Source organism: Pongo abelii, chromosome 1 (assembly GCF_028885655.2).
Source record: "Pongo abelii isolate AG06213 chromosome 1, NHGRI_mPonAbe1-v2.0_pri, whole genome shotgun sequence".
Classification (NCBI taxonomy): Eukaryota; Metazoa; Chordata; class Mammalia; order Primates; family Hominidae; genus Pongo; species Pongo abelii.
The window spans coordinates 201282190-201298849 of record NC_071985.2 but is presented as its reverse complement, the minus strand read 5'-3'; the positions used below and the strand labels follow the sequence as shown (position 1 = coordinate 201298849).

The 16660-nt window shown below is 49.9% G+C and overlaps 1 protein-coding gene across 2 annotated transcripts in view; it reads left to right on the top strand.

Moving 5' to 3' along the window:
• The window catches only part of LCK (LCK proto-oncogene, Src family tyrosine kinase), a 34552-nt gene extending 23038 nt beyond the window's left edge, over nucleotides 1-11514 (top strand). For both annotated transcript variants that reach the window (XM_054555622.2, XM_054555623.2), the window contains exons 3-13: nucleotides 240-321; nucleotides 488-578; nucleotides 816-914; nucleotides 1064-1167; nucleotides 1385-1534; nucleotides 1808-1960; nucleotides 2078-2257; nucleotides 5154-5230; nucleotides 5322-5475; nucleotides 5559-5690; nucleotides 10886-11514. In XM_054555622.2, the coding sequence (XP_054411597.1) occupies nucleotides 240-321; nucleotides 488-578; nucleotides 816-914; nucleotides 1064-1167; nucleotides 1385-1534; nucleotides 1808-1960; nucleotides 2078-2257; nucleotides 5154-5230; nucleotides 5322-5475; nucleotides 5559-5690; nucleotides 10886-11088 (1425 nt within the window). In that variant the 3' untranslated portion in view covers nucleotides 11089-11514. The remainder of the gene's footprint in view (nucleotides 1-239; nucleotides 322-487; nucleotides 579-815; nucleotides 915-1063; nucleotides 1168-1384; nucleotides 1535-1807; nucleotides 1961-2077; nucleotides 2258-5153; nucleotides 5231-5321; nucleotides 5476-5558; nucleotides 5691-10885) is intronic.
• Nucleotides 11515-16660: the final 5146 nt, after the last annotated feature.

Below are 16660 nucleotides of genomic sequence, written 5' to 3'. Positions count from 1 at the left end.
AATGACCAGCACTACAGGCCCTTGAAAGAATAGAGTGGCCCTCTCCCCTGGAATACAGAAAGGAAAAGAGGCCCAGAGAGGGGAAGGGACTCTTCTAAGATCACACAGCAAGTAGTTGGTAAACTCAGGGATAACATCCAACCAGGCTGGAGAGGCTGAGAGCAGGGCATGGGGGAAGGGGGCCAGGGTCTGACCCAATCTTCTGCTTTCTGACCCCACCCTCATCCTCCACTCCACAGCTGCCCATCCGAAATGGCTCTGAGGTGCGGGACCCACTGGTTACCTACGAAGGCTCCAATCCACCGGCTTCCCCACTGCAAGGTGACCCCAGGCAGCAGGGCCTGAAAGACAAGGCCTGCGCATCCCTGGCTGTTAGCTTCCACCTCTCCCTCACCTACTCTCTCCCCGGTCTTGCCTTCCTTGTCCCCTGGCCCAGGCTTCTTGTCCATCCCAGCCCTGTTCTCCCTGATGCCCCTTGTTTTTACAGACAACCTGGTTATCGCCCTGCACAGCTATGAGCCCTCTCACGACGGAGACCTGGGCTTTGAGAAGGGGGAACAGCTCCGCATCCTGGAGCAGTGAGTCCCTCTCCACTTTGCTCTGGCGGAGTCCGTGAGGGAGCGGCGATCTCCGAGACCCGCAGCCCTCCTGCGGCCCTTGACCAGCTCGGGGTGGCCGCCATTGGGACAAAATTCGAGGCTCAGGATTGCTGAGCCAGGGTTCGGGGAGGCTGGCTTAAGGGGTGGAGGGGTCTTTGAGGGAGGGTCTCAGGTCGACGGCTGAGCGAGCCACACTGACCCACCTCCGTGGCGCAGGAGCGGCGAGTGGTGGAAGGCGCAGTCCCTGACCACGGGTCAGGAAGGCTTCATCCCCTTCAATTTTGTGGCCAAAGCGAACAGCCTGGAGCCCGAACCGTAAGTGGGGACCCGTCGTAGGGGTGGGTGGGAGCAGATCTAGGGATCCTGGAGCAGGGAGTGGACCTAGGGTGGCAGTGAAGGCTTGAGGGCCACGGAGGAAGATCCGACGACAGCCGACGGCCTTCGTTCGCTTCCGCCCTGCACAGCTGGTTCTTCAAGAACCTTAGCCGCAAGGACGCGGAGCGGCAGCTCCTGGCGCCCGGGAACACTCACGGCTCCTTCCTCATCCGGGAGAGCGAGAGCACCGCGGGTGAGCGGGCGGCGGTCTCGACCGGGCGCGGGGGTGCCGCGGGGTGTGCCTGAGGCGGGGCGCAGGGTGAGCCCGAGGTGGGGACACGGGGTGGGTCCGAAAGGGACGCGAGATGAGCCCGAGGTGGGGACGCGGGGTGAGTCCGAGGTGGGGGCGCGGTGGCGGGCCAGACTCACTGCGTTCTTTCGTCCCTTTGTCCATCCATTCATTCATTCAGGATCGTTTTCACTGTCGGTCCGGGACTTCGACCAGAACCAGGGAGAGGTGGTGAAACATTACAAGATCCGTAATCTGGACAACGGTGGCTTCTACATCTCCCCCCGAATCACTTTTTCCGGCCTGCATGAACTGGTCCGCCATTACACCAGTGAGTCCGACGGGACCCCTCCCCCGTGCCCTATCAGCCTATCTCCCCTCAGTTCCCCTCGGGTGTCCCCCATCCATCTTTCAATGCGCTCCTCCATTCCCCGCAGTGGGTGAGGTGTGGAACCTGACCCTACAGCCCCAAGTGTTTGGGTGACAACCCCACACCCCCCTGCTAGTCCACTTCACCTAGATGGGGGCTTGGAGAAGTGGGGGAGGTGGTGTCAATAGGATGCCTGCCCTATTGACAGCCTTCACCCCTCCCTCGTCCTCGCAGATGCTTCAGATGGGCTCTGTACACGGTTGAGCCGCCCCTGCCAGACCCAGAAGCCCCAGAAGCCGTGGTGGGAGGACGAGTGGGAGGTTCCCAGGGAGACGCTGAAGCTGGTGGAGCGGCTGGGGGCTGGACAGTTCGGGGAGGTGTGGATGGGTGAGTGTGGCCTCCAGGACTGCCTGGGAAGAGGGGAACGGGAGGGGCCGCTGAGGTGGTGAGAATCCCAGGACAGCTGCCTGGCGACCTTCCCACTCCTTCCCTTCCCCGACCCAGGGTTCTACAACGGGCACACGAAGGTGGCGGTGAAGAGCCTGAAGCAGGGCAGCATGTCCCCGGACGCCTTCCTGGCCGAGGCCAACCTCATGAAGCAGCTGCAACACCAGCGGCTGGTTCGGCTCTACGCTGTGGTCACCCAGGAGCCCATCTACATCATCACTGAATACATGGAGAACGGTGGGTGCTGCCCGAGTCGGCTGCCAGGGAATACTGCTCTCCCCGCTGTCGCTGCTGGAGGGTGGAAATACACCTTTTCTTCTGGCCCAAAGCTCAAGCAAGGAGGGTTTCTTGAGCTTTCCTAGCCCCTGAAGACTCGCCTCCAGCCGGGCGCGGTGGCTCACACCTGTAATCCCAGCACTTTGGGAGGCCGAGGCGGGCAGATCACGAGATCAGGAGTTCGAGACCAGCCTGACCAATATGGTGAAACCCCGTCTCTACTAAAAACACAAAAATTAGCCAGGGGTGGTGGCGCATGCCTGTAATCCCAGGTACTCAGAAGACTGAGGCAGGAGAATCCCTTTAATCCTGGAGGTGGAGGTTACAGTTGCAGTGAGCTGAGATCATGCCACTGAACTCCAGCCTGGGTGACAGAGCGAGACTCTGTATCAAAAAAAAAAAAAAAAAAAAAAAAAGACTCACCTCCAGGCATGAGAAAAAGATGTATCCTCTGATCTGATCCTGTCTGGGGGCAAGCCTAAGGTGGCAAGAATGTTCTGGAAGAGCATTCACCCCAACCTTCCCTGACCTGCAGTTCTGTTTGCTTTCTTCAAAGCCCTACCTTGATCTCAGGATGCTTGATCTCAGAAAGCAAGTGGGTCCCTAGCCCTGTTTCTCTCCCTTCTGCCCCTGAGCCTTGGGAGGGCAGATCTGCCCCCAAAACCCTCTTTTTCAGTTCTGAGTGAGCCCCCCACCCCTGCACCCCTCTTGGTCTGTTACTGGACAGAGTGAGAGCCCCAGGAAGAGGAATATGAGTTTCTAGCCTCAGCTTTGTTCACACCGATTTGCTGTGTGACAGGCCAAGTGCCTACACTGTCTCTGGTGCTCAGTTTCCCCAAGTATAACAGCAGAAATCTAAATGGGCTCACCAGAAATAATACAGAGTATTCATCAAGGCCTCTAGAGTCTGACTGCCTGGGTCAGAAGCCTGGCTTCATGATTTTATGGCTTCGTGATAATTATATCACCTCTTTCTGCCATGGTTTCCTACTATAATAACGCATTAGTAACTTCCTTACAGGGTCTTGTGAGGATGAAATAATTAATACATATAGAGCAGTTAGAACTATGCCTACTTCCAGGTGCTGTGGCTCAAGCCTATAACCCCAGCACTTTGGGAGGCCAAGGTGGGTGGATCACTTGAGCCCAGAAGTTCAAGACCAGTCTGTGCAACATAGCGAGACCTCATTCCTACAAAAAATGTTTAAAAATTAGCTGGGCATTGTGGTGTATGCCTGTAGTCCCAGCTATTTGGGAGGCTGAGGTGGGAGGATCACTTGAGCCCAGGAGGTTGAGGCTGCACTGAGCTGTGATTGCACCACTGCACTCCAACCTGGGTAACAGACCGAGAACTTGTCTCAAAACAAAAAACAAAAAACCTACAAAACTATGGCTACCATATAGTAATTGATCAATAAGTTTGTTGCTGTTATCTGGCTCTGTTTCTTTGGGAGTGTAAGATCTATCCTTCTTTCAGGAAGAGAAACAAGCTGTTCATTGGCTAATGGGAAATGGCAAATAGATTATGTCATGTGTATCTTTTTTTTTTTGAGTCTCAGTCTGTCCTCCAGGCTGGAGTGCAGTAGCACGATCTCAGCTCACTTCAACCTCCCCCTCCTGGGTTCAAGTGATTCTCATGCCTCAGTCTCCCAAGTAGCTGGGACTACAAGCATGTGCCACCATGCCTGGCTAATTTTTGTATTTTTAGTAGAGACAGGTTTTCGCCTTGTTGGCCAGGCTGGTCTCAATCTCCTGACCTCAGGTGATCCTCCCGCATTGGCCTCCCAAAATGCTGGGATTACAGGTGTGAGCCACCACGCCCAGCCTATCATGTGTATCGACTTTGATTGGTAGTTGCTTGTAGTGCTGGAGAAGGATTCTGAGGTTCATTGGAAGTGAGTGCCGGGAATGATTAGTAACATCTGCCGCGGACACAATGGAAGAATGGCAGTATATCTATGTCTATGTATTTGCTGTGTGTAGGTGAGGTCTTTGTCTCTGGTAACTAGTTCAGCACTCAAAGTGGGGACACTCAGGTTGCTGTCATCCTTTTACAGGGTTTTAATCTCTTGGGAAGGGCCATTGGTCACTCACTCCATCCTAGCAACTCTCATCCATGTCCAGCTGCCCTCCACTATTAAAAAGGTGGTCCCTTAGGTCCCCAGACCCCCTCTTTCTTATTAAATCCAATATATTCAGTACATTGTTATTGTTTCTTACTCTCGGCTGGGCACCAGGAACACAGATGGATGAAACAAGGTTCCTGTTGTCAGGGAAACCTGATTTTAGTTATAGCTACTGGGGAAACCAGAGTTTGTGCAATGGGAAAGTTCCAGCATGCCCATGGGATTGTAGATGATGATCCAGTTTATTATGCCTGGTAGGATCTAGAGAGGCTTCCTAGAGGGGCAGTCTAGCTGGGCCATGAAAGAAAAGTAGAAATTTTAGCAGGCAGAGATGAAACAAAGAAGCTTTGGGGTGAGAGCCTAGTGGTCTGAGTGCAGGATCTCAAAATTGCTAAAGTGTTTGAAGTCAAAGGCAGAGTAGGGGAAAGAGAAGAAGCTACCAGTGTGGACCATGCCAAGCTTTGGATACTAGTTGAGGAGTCTAGGTTCTACCTTACTGGTGATGAAAAACCTACAGATCCCTCCCAGCATGCTCTACCCTAGCCCCTCTGCAAAAAAAAACCTTTACATATCCTGGGCATCCTTACCCTGAACACACACTCCTCCATTCTCACTCTTCACTCTTCCTTTTCACGTGTCAGACACAATTCTAGACTCCCAGTTGGAGGAGAAGGGTCTGGGGGCCTCCCCCTGGGGCAACTTGGGCCAGCAACTCTTGCTTCTGCCCACAGGGAGTCTAGTGGATTTTCTCAAGACCCCTTCAGGCATCAAGTTGACCATCAACAAACTCCTGGACATGGCAGCCCAAGTAAGGAGACTGGGGAGGGGCTGGGCAAGGGCACAGGCCAGTGGCGTGAAGACATTTGGCTCAGGACTGCTGATCTGTGTTTGGTCTGCAGATTGCAGAAGGCATGGCATTCATTGAAGAGCGGAATTATATTCATCGTGACCTTCGGGCTGCCAACATTCTGGTGTCTGACACCCTGAGCTGCAAGATTGCAGACTTTGGCCTAGCACGCCTCATTGAGGACAACGAGTACACAGCTAGGGAGGGTAAGTGTGAGATTTAAGGGTGGTCTGGCCCTGCAGGGTCTGGCCAAGCAGACCCAGGTGACCTCACTCTGCCTCCTCCTTAGGGGCCAAGTTTCCCATTAAGTGGACAGCACCAGAAGCCATTAACTATGGGACATTCACCATCAAGTCGGATGTGTGGTCTTTTGGGATCCTGCTGACGGAAATTGTCACCCATGGCCGCATCCCTTACCCAGGTTAGAGCCAAGGGCAGGAACTGAAAGGGTGATGGGAAGGGCAGCAAGTCCATGTCTTCCCGTTCAATTCTTTCCAGTCTCAGAATCTGAAACTTTGTAGCTGCATCTCCTCTATCCTCTCAGGGGTATGACTCCAACATCCCCAGGCAGATGCCACATCTCCCAGGGCTGGCTTCCATCTCCGTATCTCTCTTTAATAACCCCAGTTCTTTTCTTTTTCTCTCTTTTTTTTTTTTTTTTTGAGACAGAGTCCTGCTCTGTCTCCCAGGCTGGGGTGCAGTGGCGCCATCTCGGATCACTGCAATCTCTACCTCCTGGGTTCAAGTGATTCTCCTGCCTCAGCCTCCCAAATAGCTAGAATTACAGGTGCCCGCCACCATGCATGGCTAATTTTTTGTATTTTTAGTAGAGACAGGGTTTCACCATCTCAGCCAGGATGGTCTCAATCTCCCGACCTCGTGATCGGCCCGCCTCGGCCTCCCAAAGTGCTGGGATTACAGGCGTGAGCCACCACACCCAGCCCCAGCTCTTTTCTTTAGTTCTGGCCCAGGCAGCCTAGTATGGTAGAAGAGGATCTAGCTCAGGAACAAGAGGCCTACCTTTTATTAGCAGATCTGCCACTGTTGCTAACTTTCTGTTTGGCTTTGTTCAGATCATTCCTGTGACTAGTGAAGCTAGTCACTTCACTTCTCTGAGCCTCAGTTTCCTGATACTAAAAATAAGAGACTAGGCCAGGTACAGTGGCTCATGCCTATAATCCCAGAACTTTGGGAGACCAAGGTGGGAGGATTGCTTGAGCCCAGGAGTTCGAGACCAGCCTGGGCAACTGGTCGAAACCCCATCTCTACAAAAACAAAAATTAGCCAGGTTTGGTGGCATGTGCCTCTAGTCCCAGCTACTCAGAAGGCTGAGGTGGGAGGATCACCTGAGCCAGGGAGGCAGAGGTTGCAGTGAGCCAAGACCATGCCATAGCACTCCAGCCTAGGGCAACAGACCAAGACCCTGTCTCAAAAAAAGGAAAAGAGAGACTCCATCTCTACAAAAAAAAAAAAAAATTAAAAATTAGCTGGGCATGGTGGTACACACCTGTAGTTTCAGCTATTTGGGAGGCTGAGGTGGAAGGATCGTTTGAGCCCAGGAAGTTGAGGGTGCAGTGAGCCATGATCGTTCTATTGCACTCCAGCCTGAGCAACAGAGAGAGAACTTGTCTCAAAAAAAAAAAAAAAGAAAGAAAGAAAAAGAAAAAAGAAAAAGTGAGAGACCATTTGTGAAAGATCCTGACTCATAGTAGGTTGTCAGTATACACTGACTCCTGAACAAAGCCCTTTACCCCTGAATTCAGCCAAGACAGGGATGGAATTTTTGAAAAGAACTTGCTAAGAAACTCTGGGGAAAGGAAATGGAGCACAAAGACAGGAGTAGGGAGGTCTTGCAGCACGGTGGCTAAATTTGTAGAAACTTTCCATATCCCCAGAGCAAGGTGAACAGACCTTTGCTCCAAGGAAGGTAAAAACACCTTGGAAGGCCGGATGCTGTGGCTCACACCTGTAATCCCAGCACTTTGGGAGGCCGAGGCAGGTGGATCACAAGGTCAGGTGTTTGAGACCAGCCTGACCAACATGGTGAAACCCTGTCTCTACTAAAAAATATATATATATAAATTAGCTGGGCATGGTGGCGCACACCTGTAATCCTAGATACTCAGGAGGCTGAGGCAGGAGAATTGCTTGAACCCGGGAGGCAGAGGTTGCAGTGAGCCGAGATCATGCCACCACACTCCAGCCTGGGCGACAAAGCGAGACTCCGTTTCAAAACAAAAACAAAAACAACCACCCTGGAGACAGGTGAAAAGCTGAGGAGCTTCCTTGCCCTGGGCTTGCCCCAACCCAGAGTCCAGGGGTAGTGCTGGAGCTGGAAATACGGAAATATTCTCCAGTTATCCTGCCAGGGGTCCTCACTGCTCCTCCCCTGTTCCCACAGAGGCAAACCCATACGGAATGTATCTATTAGAAGAAAACAGGCAGTGAAAGCATGATGATAAATGGCAACTGACATATAGCATTAGGGTCAGGGAGACAATGGGGAGAAATGGGGACCTTGGTAAACTTGCAGCTGCTCCAGCAGATGGCTGCAATTAAGGCGTGGGGGACCCAAAAAAACAGATCTTTTGTTTTTTTAAGAGAAGCCAAAACTTGGAGTTTTAGGAAAATTTGTTCATTTCCATTTATTGGCGATTGATTCAAATTGTTTAAAAGCACTCTAGGGGCCGGGCACGGTGACTCACGCCTGTAATCCCAGCACTTTGGGAAGCTGAGGTGGGCGGATCACAAGTTCAGCAGTTTGAGACCAGCCTGGCCAACACGGTGAAACCCCGCCTCTACTAAAAATACAAAAAAATTAGCCAGGCGTGGTGGTGGGCACCTGTAGTCCCAGCCACTCAGGAGGCTGGGGCAGGAGAATCACTTGAACCCGGGAGGCGGAAGTTGCAGTGAGCCATGATCACGCTGTTGCACTCCAGCCTGGGCAACAGAGTGAGAGTCCATCTTAAAAATAAATATAAACAAATTCAATTAATTAATTAATTAAATGAATAAATAAAACCACTCTAGGGCCAATCCAAAGTGGATCTGTGGGCTACACTCAGGCTGGATTTAGCCTGTGGGCTTGCACCCTTAACTCTGGCCATGGGTGTTTAGTTCTGTGGCCTACGTCCTCCTATGCCCCAATTTTAAAATGTGAGACTCCCGGCCAGGCGTGGTGGGTCACGCCTGCAATCCCAGCACTTTGGGAGGTTGAGATGGGCAGATTACATGGTCAGGAAGTGGAGACCAGCCTGACCAACATAGTGAAACCCCATCTCTACTAAAAATACAAAAATTAGCCGGGTGTGGTGGCATGCGCCTGTAGTCCCAGCTACTTGGGAAGCTGAGGCAGGGGAATCGCTTGAACCTGGGAGGCAGAGGTTGCAGTGAGCTGAGACTGTGCCATTGCACTCCAGCCTAGGCAACAGAGCAAGACTCTGTCTCAAAAAAAAAAAAAAAATGTGAGAGTCCCGTAGGTAGAGGCTCCCTTGTACAAGTCCTGGGGAGAAAGGGTCTCTGTTGACCAGGCTTTAGTCCCAAGCTTTCCAGGAGCAAAACTTTGATTTTGTAAATACCCTGTAAAGTTTTGGTCTTTGGGAACTGCTTGTCACAATTTTTGTTCAGAAGACTGAAGGAGAAACCAGACACTACACGAGCAATTTAGAAATAGGGAAGGAGAGAGCTATGTTACTGCTGTGATCATGTAGTTCTCCAGAGCAGCTCTTCTTGGGGTCTACATGCCAAAAGCCTGCCAGAGGGGCCAGGACCAGCATAAAGGGAGGGAACCAGCTCAAAGACTATTTCATCTGGGTCATGGAGGGGCCTGGGGAATCTTCTCAAGCCCAAGCAAGGTCTGCTTTTCGAGGCCCAGGGTCCATTTGGCTTCCTGATGCAGGATGTCATGTGCATGGTCTTAAAACTGGAGAGATCTCACCACTGTCTTGGTTGTGGGTGCCCATCCTGCCCTGGGCCCTGACCATCTCATCATTCCTACCAAATAATGATAATCCCAGGCGCCCTTTATTATTTATTTATTTATTTATTTATTTATTTATTTATTTCAGGCAGAGTCTCTGTCGCCCAGGCTGGAGTGCAGTGGCACAATCTCAGCTCACTGCAACCTCTACCTCCTGGGTTTAAGCGATTCTCCTGCCTCAGTCTCTCGAGTAGCTGGAATTACAGGTGTGTGCCACCACACCCAGCTAATTTTTGTATTTTTTTAGTACAGACAGGGTTTTACTATGTTGGCCAGGCTGGTTTCAAACTCCTGACCTCAGGTGATCCACCCGCCTTGGCCTCCCAAAGTGTTGGGATTATAGGCGTGAGCCACTGCAGATGGCCTCAGGTGCCCTTTATGAAGCATCTCCGATCCAGACTTTCTGTGCCTGGATAGATTTGATGCTTTCTGTGATATATATATATAATAATATATATATTATTTTTATTTATTTTTATTTATTTTTTTTTTTTTGAGACAAGAGTCTGGCTTGAGTTGCTCAGGCTGGAGTGCAGTGGTGCAGTCTCAGCTCACTACAACCTCTGCACCTCCATCTCCCGGGTTCAAGCAATTACTGTGACTCAGCCTCCCAAGTAGCTGGGACTACAGGCGCATACCACCATGCCCGGCTAATTTTTGTATTTTTAGTAAAGATGGGGTTTTGCCACGTTGGTCAGGCTGGTCTTGAACTCCTGGCCTCAAGTGATCTGCCTGCTTTGGCCTCCCACTGTGCTGGGATTACAGGCATGAGCCACCACGCCTGGCCTGTGCACTATATTTGATGCTTTCTTTCTGTGCACAATCTCATTCAATCCTCATAACAATTCTGTGAGGTAGGAACAGTTATTTACTCTATTTTCCAAATAAGGAAACTGGGCTCACCCAAGGTTCCATAACTAACATGTGTGTATTATTGAGCATTTAATTTACACCAGGGGAGCCGGTCGCGGTGGTGTGCACCTGTTGTCCAGCTATTTAGGAGGCTGAGGTGAGAGGATCACTTGAACCGAGGGGTTCGAATTTGCAGTGTGCTATGATTGTGCCTGTGAACAGCTGCTGCACTCCAGCCTGGGCAACATAGTGAGATCCCTTATCTAAAACTTTTTTTAAGTAAATAATCAGCTGGGCACGGTGGCTCACACCTGTAATCCAGCACTTTGGGAGGCCGAGGCAGGCGGATCACCTGAGGTCAGGAGTTCAAGACCAGCCTAACCAACATGGAGAAACCCGTCTCTACTAAAAATACAAAATTAGCTCGGTGTGGTGGTGCATGCCTGTAATCCCAGCTACTCGAGAGGCTGAGGCAGGAGAATTGTTTGAACCTGGGAGGTGGAGGTTGCGGTGAGCCGAGATTGCACCATTGCACTCCAGCCTGGGCAACAAGAGTGAAACTGCATCTCAAAAAAAAAAAAAAAAAAGGAAATGATCTATACCAGGCACTCCAAGTGGTGCGACTGACATTCAACAAGTACCGCTAGTGTGACCTTACCATTGATGAAGACCAAGATTCTTTTGGATTGGTGCTAACACTGCGCCAGTTAAATATTCCGAACATTACCCTTGCCTGTGGGCTTCCAGTGCCTGACCTTGATGTCCTTTCTCCCATCAACCCCTAGGGATGACCAACCCGGAGGTGATTCAGAACCTGGAGCGAGGCTACCGCATGGTGTGCCCTGACAACTGTCCAGAGGAGCTGTACCAACTCATGAGGCTGTGCTGGAAGGAGCGCCCAGAGGACCGGCCCACCTTTGACTACCTGCGCAGTGTGCTGGAGGACTTCTTCACGGCCACAGAGGGCCAGTACCAGCCTCAGCCTTGAGAGGCCTTGAGAGGCCCTGGGGCTCTCCCCCTTTCTCTCCAGCCTGACTTGGAGAGATGGAGTTCTTGTGCCATAGTCACATGGCCTATGCACATATAATCCCACCCACATGTGACACATATGCACCTTGTGTCTGTACACGTGTCCTGTAGTTGCGTGGACTCTGCACATGTGTCTTGTACATGTGTAGCCTGTGCATGTGTGTCTTGGACACTGTACAAGGTACCCCTTTCTGGCTCTCCCATTTCCTGAGACCACAGAGAGAGGGGAGAAGCCTGGGATTGACAGAAGCTTCTGCCTACTTTTCTTTCCTCAGATCATCCAGCAAGTTCCTCAAGGGCCAGGACCTTATCTAATACCTCTGTGTGCTCCTCCTTGGTGCCTGGCCTGGCACACATCAGGAGCTCAATAAATGTCTGTTGATGACTGTTGTCCATCTCTTTACTGTCCACTCTTTGTGGGTGGGCAGTGGGGGTTAAGAAAATGGTAACTAGGTCACCCTGAGTTGCGGTGAAAGATGCGATGAGTGGATGTCTGGAGGCTCTGCAGACCCCTTCAAATGGGACAGTGCTCCTCACCCCTCCCCAAAGGATTCAGGGTGACTCCTACCTGGAATCCCTTAGGCAATGGGTGTGTCAAAGGACCTTCCACCCCATTATAAAAGGGCAACAGCATTTTTTACAGATTCAAGGGCTATATTTGACCTCAGATTTTGTTTTTCTAAGTCAAATGAAGCAGCGGGAATGGAGGAGGAACAAATAAATCTGTAACTATCCTCAGATTTTTTTTTTTTTGAGACTGGGTCTCATTTTTTCATCCAGGCTGGAGTGCAGTGGCATGATCACAGCTCACTGTAGCCTCAGCCTCTCCAGCTCAAATGATCCTCCTGTCTCAGCCTCCCGAGTACCTGGGACTACTTTCTTGAGGCCAGGAGTTCAAGGCTACCCTGGGCAACAGAGTAAGATCCTGGTCTCCAAAAAAAGTTTTAAAAAAACCAAACACACTTAGCCGAGCATAGTAGCTCATGCTTGTAGTCCCAGCAGATCAGGAGGCTGAGGCATGAGGATTGCTTGAGATATGATTGTGCCACTGCAGCACTCCAGAGTAGGCGACGAAGGGAGATTCTGTCTCAAAAAAAAAAAAAAAAAAAAAGGGAAGGCTTCATTGAGAAGGTAGGTGGCTTTTGAGCAAAGATTCCAAGGTGAAGGAGTGAGCCTTGTATGGAGGAGGGGGAGGAGCAGTCAGCCAGAGGGAATAGGGTGAGGCAGGTGTTTACCGGGCATGCTCTGAGAGAGGGGGATAGATCCTACAGGCCTGGGGCCTTGTGGCCTCTGCAGAAGCCATTTTGAGGAAACTTTGCAGGAATCTCTGCAAAGCTGATATGATCTGAATTACATTTTATTTTATTTTATTTATTTATTTATTTTTATTATTCATTTATTTTTTGAGACGGAGTCTTGCTCTGTCGCCCAGGCTGGAGTGCAGTGGCACGATCTCGGCTCACTGCAAGCTCTGCCTCCCGGGTTCACGCCATTCTCCTGCCTCAGCCTCCCGAGTAGCTGGGACTACAGGCGCCCACTACCAAGCCTGGGTAATTTTTTTGTATTTTTAGTAGAGATGGGGTTTCACCGTGTTAGCCAGGATGGTCTGGATCTCCTGACCTTGTGATCCGCCCGCCTCGGCCTCCCAAAGTGCTGGGATTACAGGTGTGAGCCACCGCACCCGGCCTATTTTTTTATTTTTAATTGAGATGGGGTCTCACTCTGTCACCCACGCTGGAGAACAAAGCTGAAATCTCAGCTCCCTGCAGCCTCTGCCTCCTGGGCTCAAACAATCCTCCCACCTCAGTCTCCTAAGTAGCTGGGACCACAGGAATACACCACCACTCCCGGCTAATTTTTTGTATTTTTGGTGGAGACGGGGTTTCACCATGTTGCCCAGGCTGATCTCAAACTCCTAAGCTCAAGTGATCTGTCTTCCTCTGCCTCCCAAAGTGCTGGGATTATAGGCGTGAGCCATAGCGTCCAGCCCTGACTTACATTTTAAAAGGATGGCTCTTACTGCTGTCTTGAAAATAGACTGAGTTAGTCAGTTTATAAAACTGGGGAGATTTTGCATAAAACTCCAGATTTCTGCCTTCTCTTGAAAAATAGGGGCTAGGTGCGTTGGCTCACTCCTATGATCCCAGCATTTTGGAAGGCCAAGGTGGGCAGATTGCTTGAGCCCAGGAGTTTAAGACCAGACTGGACAACATGGCAAAACCCTGTCTCTACCAAAAAAAAAAAAAAAAAAAAAAAAAAAAAAAAAAAAAAAAAAAATTAGCAGGGTGTGGTGGTGCACACCTGTAGTCCCAGCTACTCAGGAGGCAAGCCTGTATTTCCAGCTACTTAGGAGGATAGTTTGAGCCCAGGAAGTCAAGGCTGCAGTGAGCATGATCCTGCCATTGCACTCCAGCCAGAGCAAAAAAGAGAGTGAAACCCCATCTCAAAAAAAAGGGAAGATTTAGCTATGTTGGACTTACCTGTCCTCATGGAGCTGAATAATGGCCACCCCTCCAGGTAGGGCCTGAACTCTACCTTTGCCAGAGTCCCTTCCACTCCCTGTTGGTCTTAGACAATGAAACTGAGTGTTAGTAGCTATTTACCACCAAGCTCATGCTTGTTGTTCTTATAATAAAGATAAATGGTTTAATAAATGGTATAATAAAGAAAATTATATTATGGTATTATACCATTTAATAAATGGTATAACAAAGAAAATGGTTTTTTGCACCTACATTTCCCTTAAAAAGTGAGAAAATTAAAGATACCTGAGGATGGCAGAGTGTTTGATGAAAGATGGGGAAATGTCGGCCAGGCCCGGTGGCTCACACCTGTAATCCCAGCAGTTTAGGAGGCCGGGGCAGGCGGATTACAAGGTCAGGAGTTCAAGATCAGCCTGGCCAACATCGTGAAACCCTATCTCTACTAAAAATACAAAAAATTAGCCGGGAGTGGTGGCGGGTGCCTATAATCCCAGCTACTCGGGAGGCTGAATGGTGCGATCTCGGCTCATTGCAACCTCTGTCTCCTGGGTTCAAGCGATTCTCCTGCCTTAGCCTCCCTATTAGCTGGGATTACAGGCGCCTGCCACCACGCCTAGCTAACTTTTATATTTTTAGTAGACGTGGGGTTTCGCCATGTTGGCCAGGCTGGTCTCAAACTCCTGACCTTGGGTGATCTGCCCGCCTTGGTCTCCCAAACTGCTGGGATTACAGGAGTGAGCCACAGTGCCCGGCCTGTAATTTTTATTTTTAATTTTTTTAATTTTTTTTTTTTAATTTTTATTTTATTTATTTTTTGTAATTTTTAAAATATACAAAAAAAGGGCCGGGTGTGGTGGCTCATGCCTGTAATCCCAGCACTTTGGGAGGCTGAGGCAGGCGGATCACGAGATCAGGAGATCGAGACCATCCTGGCTAACACGGTGAAACCCTGTCTCTACTAAAAATACAAAAAAATTAGCCGGGCCTGGTGGCAGGCACCTATAGTCCCGGCTACTTGGGAGGCTGAGACAGGAGAATAGCATGAACCCGGGAGGTGGAGCTTGCAGTGAGCCAAGATCACACCACTACACTCCAGCCTGGGCGACAGAGCGAGACTTCGTCTCAAAAAAAAAAAAAAATTATATATATATATGTGTATATATATATGCAAACAAAGAGCATCTGAGTCATAATAATGTAAATCTATCACCTGACTGACCTGCTGCCACACCTCATGATCTCATCTGATCCCCACACTCCTTCTCTTTGGGATACTGTGTGCAGCCATAGCGTCGGTGAACTTTGTATTCCTACCCTCCCCATTTTTGTTATTTTATTTTATTTCTTATTTATTTGAGACAGAGTCTCACTCTGTCATCCAGGCTGGAATGCAGTGGCCTGATCTCAGCTCACTGCAACCTCCACCTCCCGGTTTCAAGCGAATCTCCTGCCTCAGCCTCCTAAGTAGCTGGGACCTACAGGCACACACCACCACGCCCAGCTAATTTTTGCATTTTTAGTAGAGACGGGGTTTCACTGTGCTAGCCAGGCTGGTCTCGAACTCCTGACCTCAGGTGATCTGCCCACCTCAGCCTTCCAAAGTGTTAGGATTACAGGCGTGAGTCACTGCGCCCCGCCTCCTCCCCATTTTATAACAAGGGAAATGGAGGCCCAGAATGGTTAAGTAAACCCACCCAGGGCTAGCTGAGAATTAGCAACAGAGAACTGGGAGTAGAATTTGTTCCCTGGCCCTTTGCTGTTTCTATTATAGAGCCACCCAGTCTTAGATTTTCTGTTACCTTATAATTAATGACTCAAATGCAGTTTCTGAGTGAGTCCCAAACACTCATTAAAGAGGCATAAAGATGTATCTTGTTGTCTTCTTTTGTTTGAGACAAGGCCTGGCTCTATTGCCCAGGCTGGAGTGTGGTGGCATGATCTTGGCTCACTGCAACATGTGTCTCCTGGGCTCAAGCCATCATCCCACCTCAGCCTCCTGAGTAGCTGGAACTACAGGAGCGCGCCCCCACACCCGGGTAATTTTTCTATTTTTTGTAGAGATGGGGTTTTGCCATGTTGCCCAGGCTGGTCTCGAACTCCTGAGCTCAAGTGATCCACCCGCCTTGGCCTCCCAAAGTGTTGGGATTACAGGTGTGAGCCACTGTGCCCAGCCTCTTGTTGACTGTAGGACCACAAGTAGGTGGCTAACTTAGAGCAATGTTTGGCACATAGGAAGCACTCATTAAATATTGACATTATTGTAGTTATTTTAATAGCCCAGCATTGCACTTTTAGGTCTTTCAGCTTTCAGTGATGATCAGTTGATAACTGATGATCAGGTGGAGTGGTTCTCAATGGTAGAGTTGGGGGCAATTTTACACTCCCTTACACCCCACTAATCTTTCCCCCAACCCTATGGTAAAGCTATTGCACAGTATTTGGCAATGTCTAGAGACAATTTTGGTTGTCACAGCCTGGGGGGAAGGTGCTACTGGCATCTAGTGGGTAGAGGCTAAGGATGCTGCTTAATCTTTTTTTTTTTTTTTTTTTTGAGACAAGAGTTTCACTCTAGTTGCCCAGGCACAGAACAGCTTCACAGAAGCTGTTAATGCACAGAACAGCTTCCTACAAAAAAGAATTACCTGGCCCAAAATGTCATTAGTTACCAGGCTAAGAAACCTGCCCTCCTAGGCCGGGCGCTGTGGCTCATGCCTGTAATCTCAGCATATTGGGAGGCCGAGGCAGGCGGATCCTGAGGTCAGGAGTTCGAGACCACCTTGACCAACATGGAGAAACCCAGTCTCTACTAAAAATACAAAATTAGCCGGGCATGGTGGCACATGCTTGTAATCCCAGCTACTCGGGAGGCTGAGGCAGCAGAACCGCTTGAACCCAGAGGCAGAGATTGTGGTGAGCCGAGATCACACCATTGCACTCCAGCCTGTGCAACTAGAGCGAAACTCTTGTCTCAAAATAAAAAAAAAAAAAAAAAAAAGGGAAAGAAAAGAAAAGAAACCTGCCCTCCTATCATAGGATAATCCCATTTCC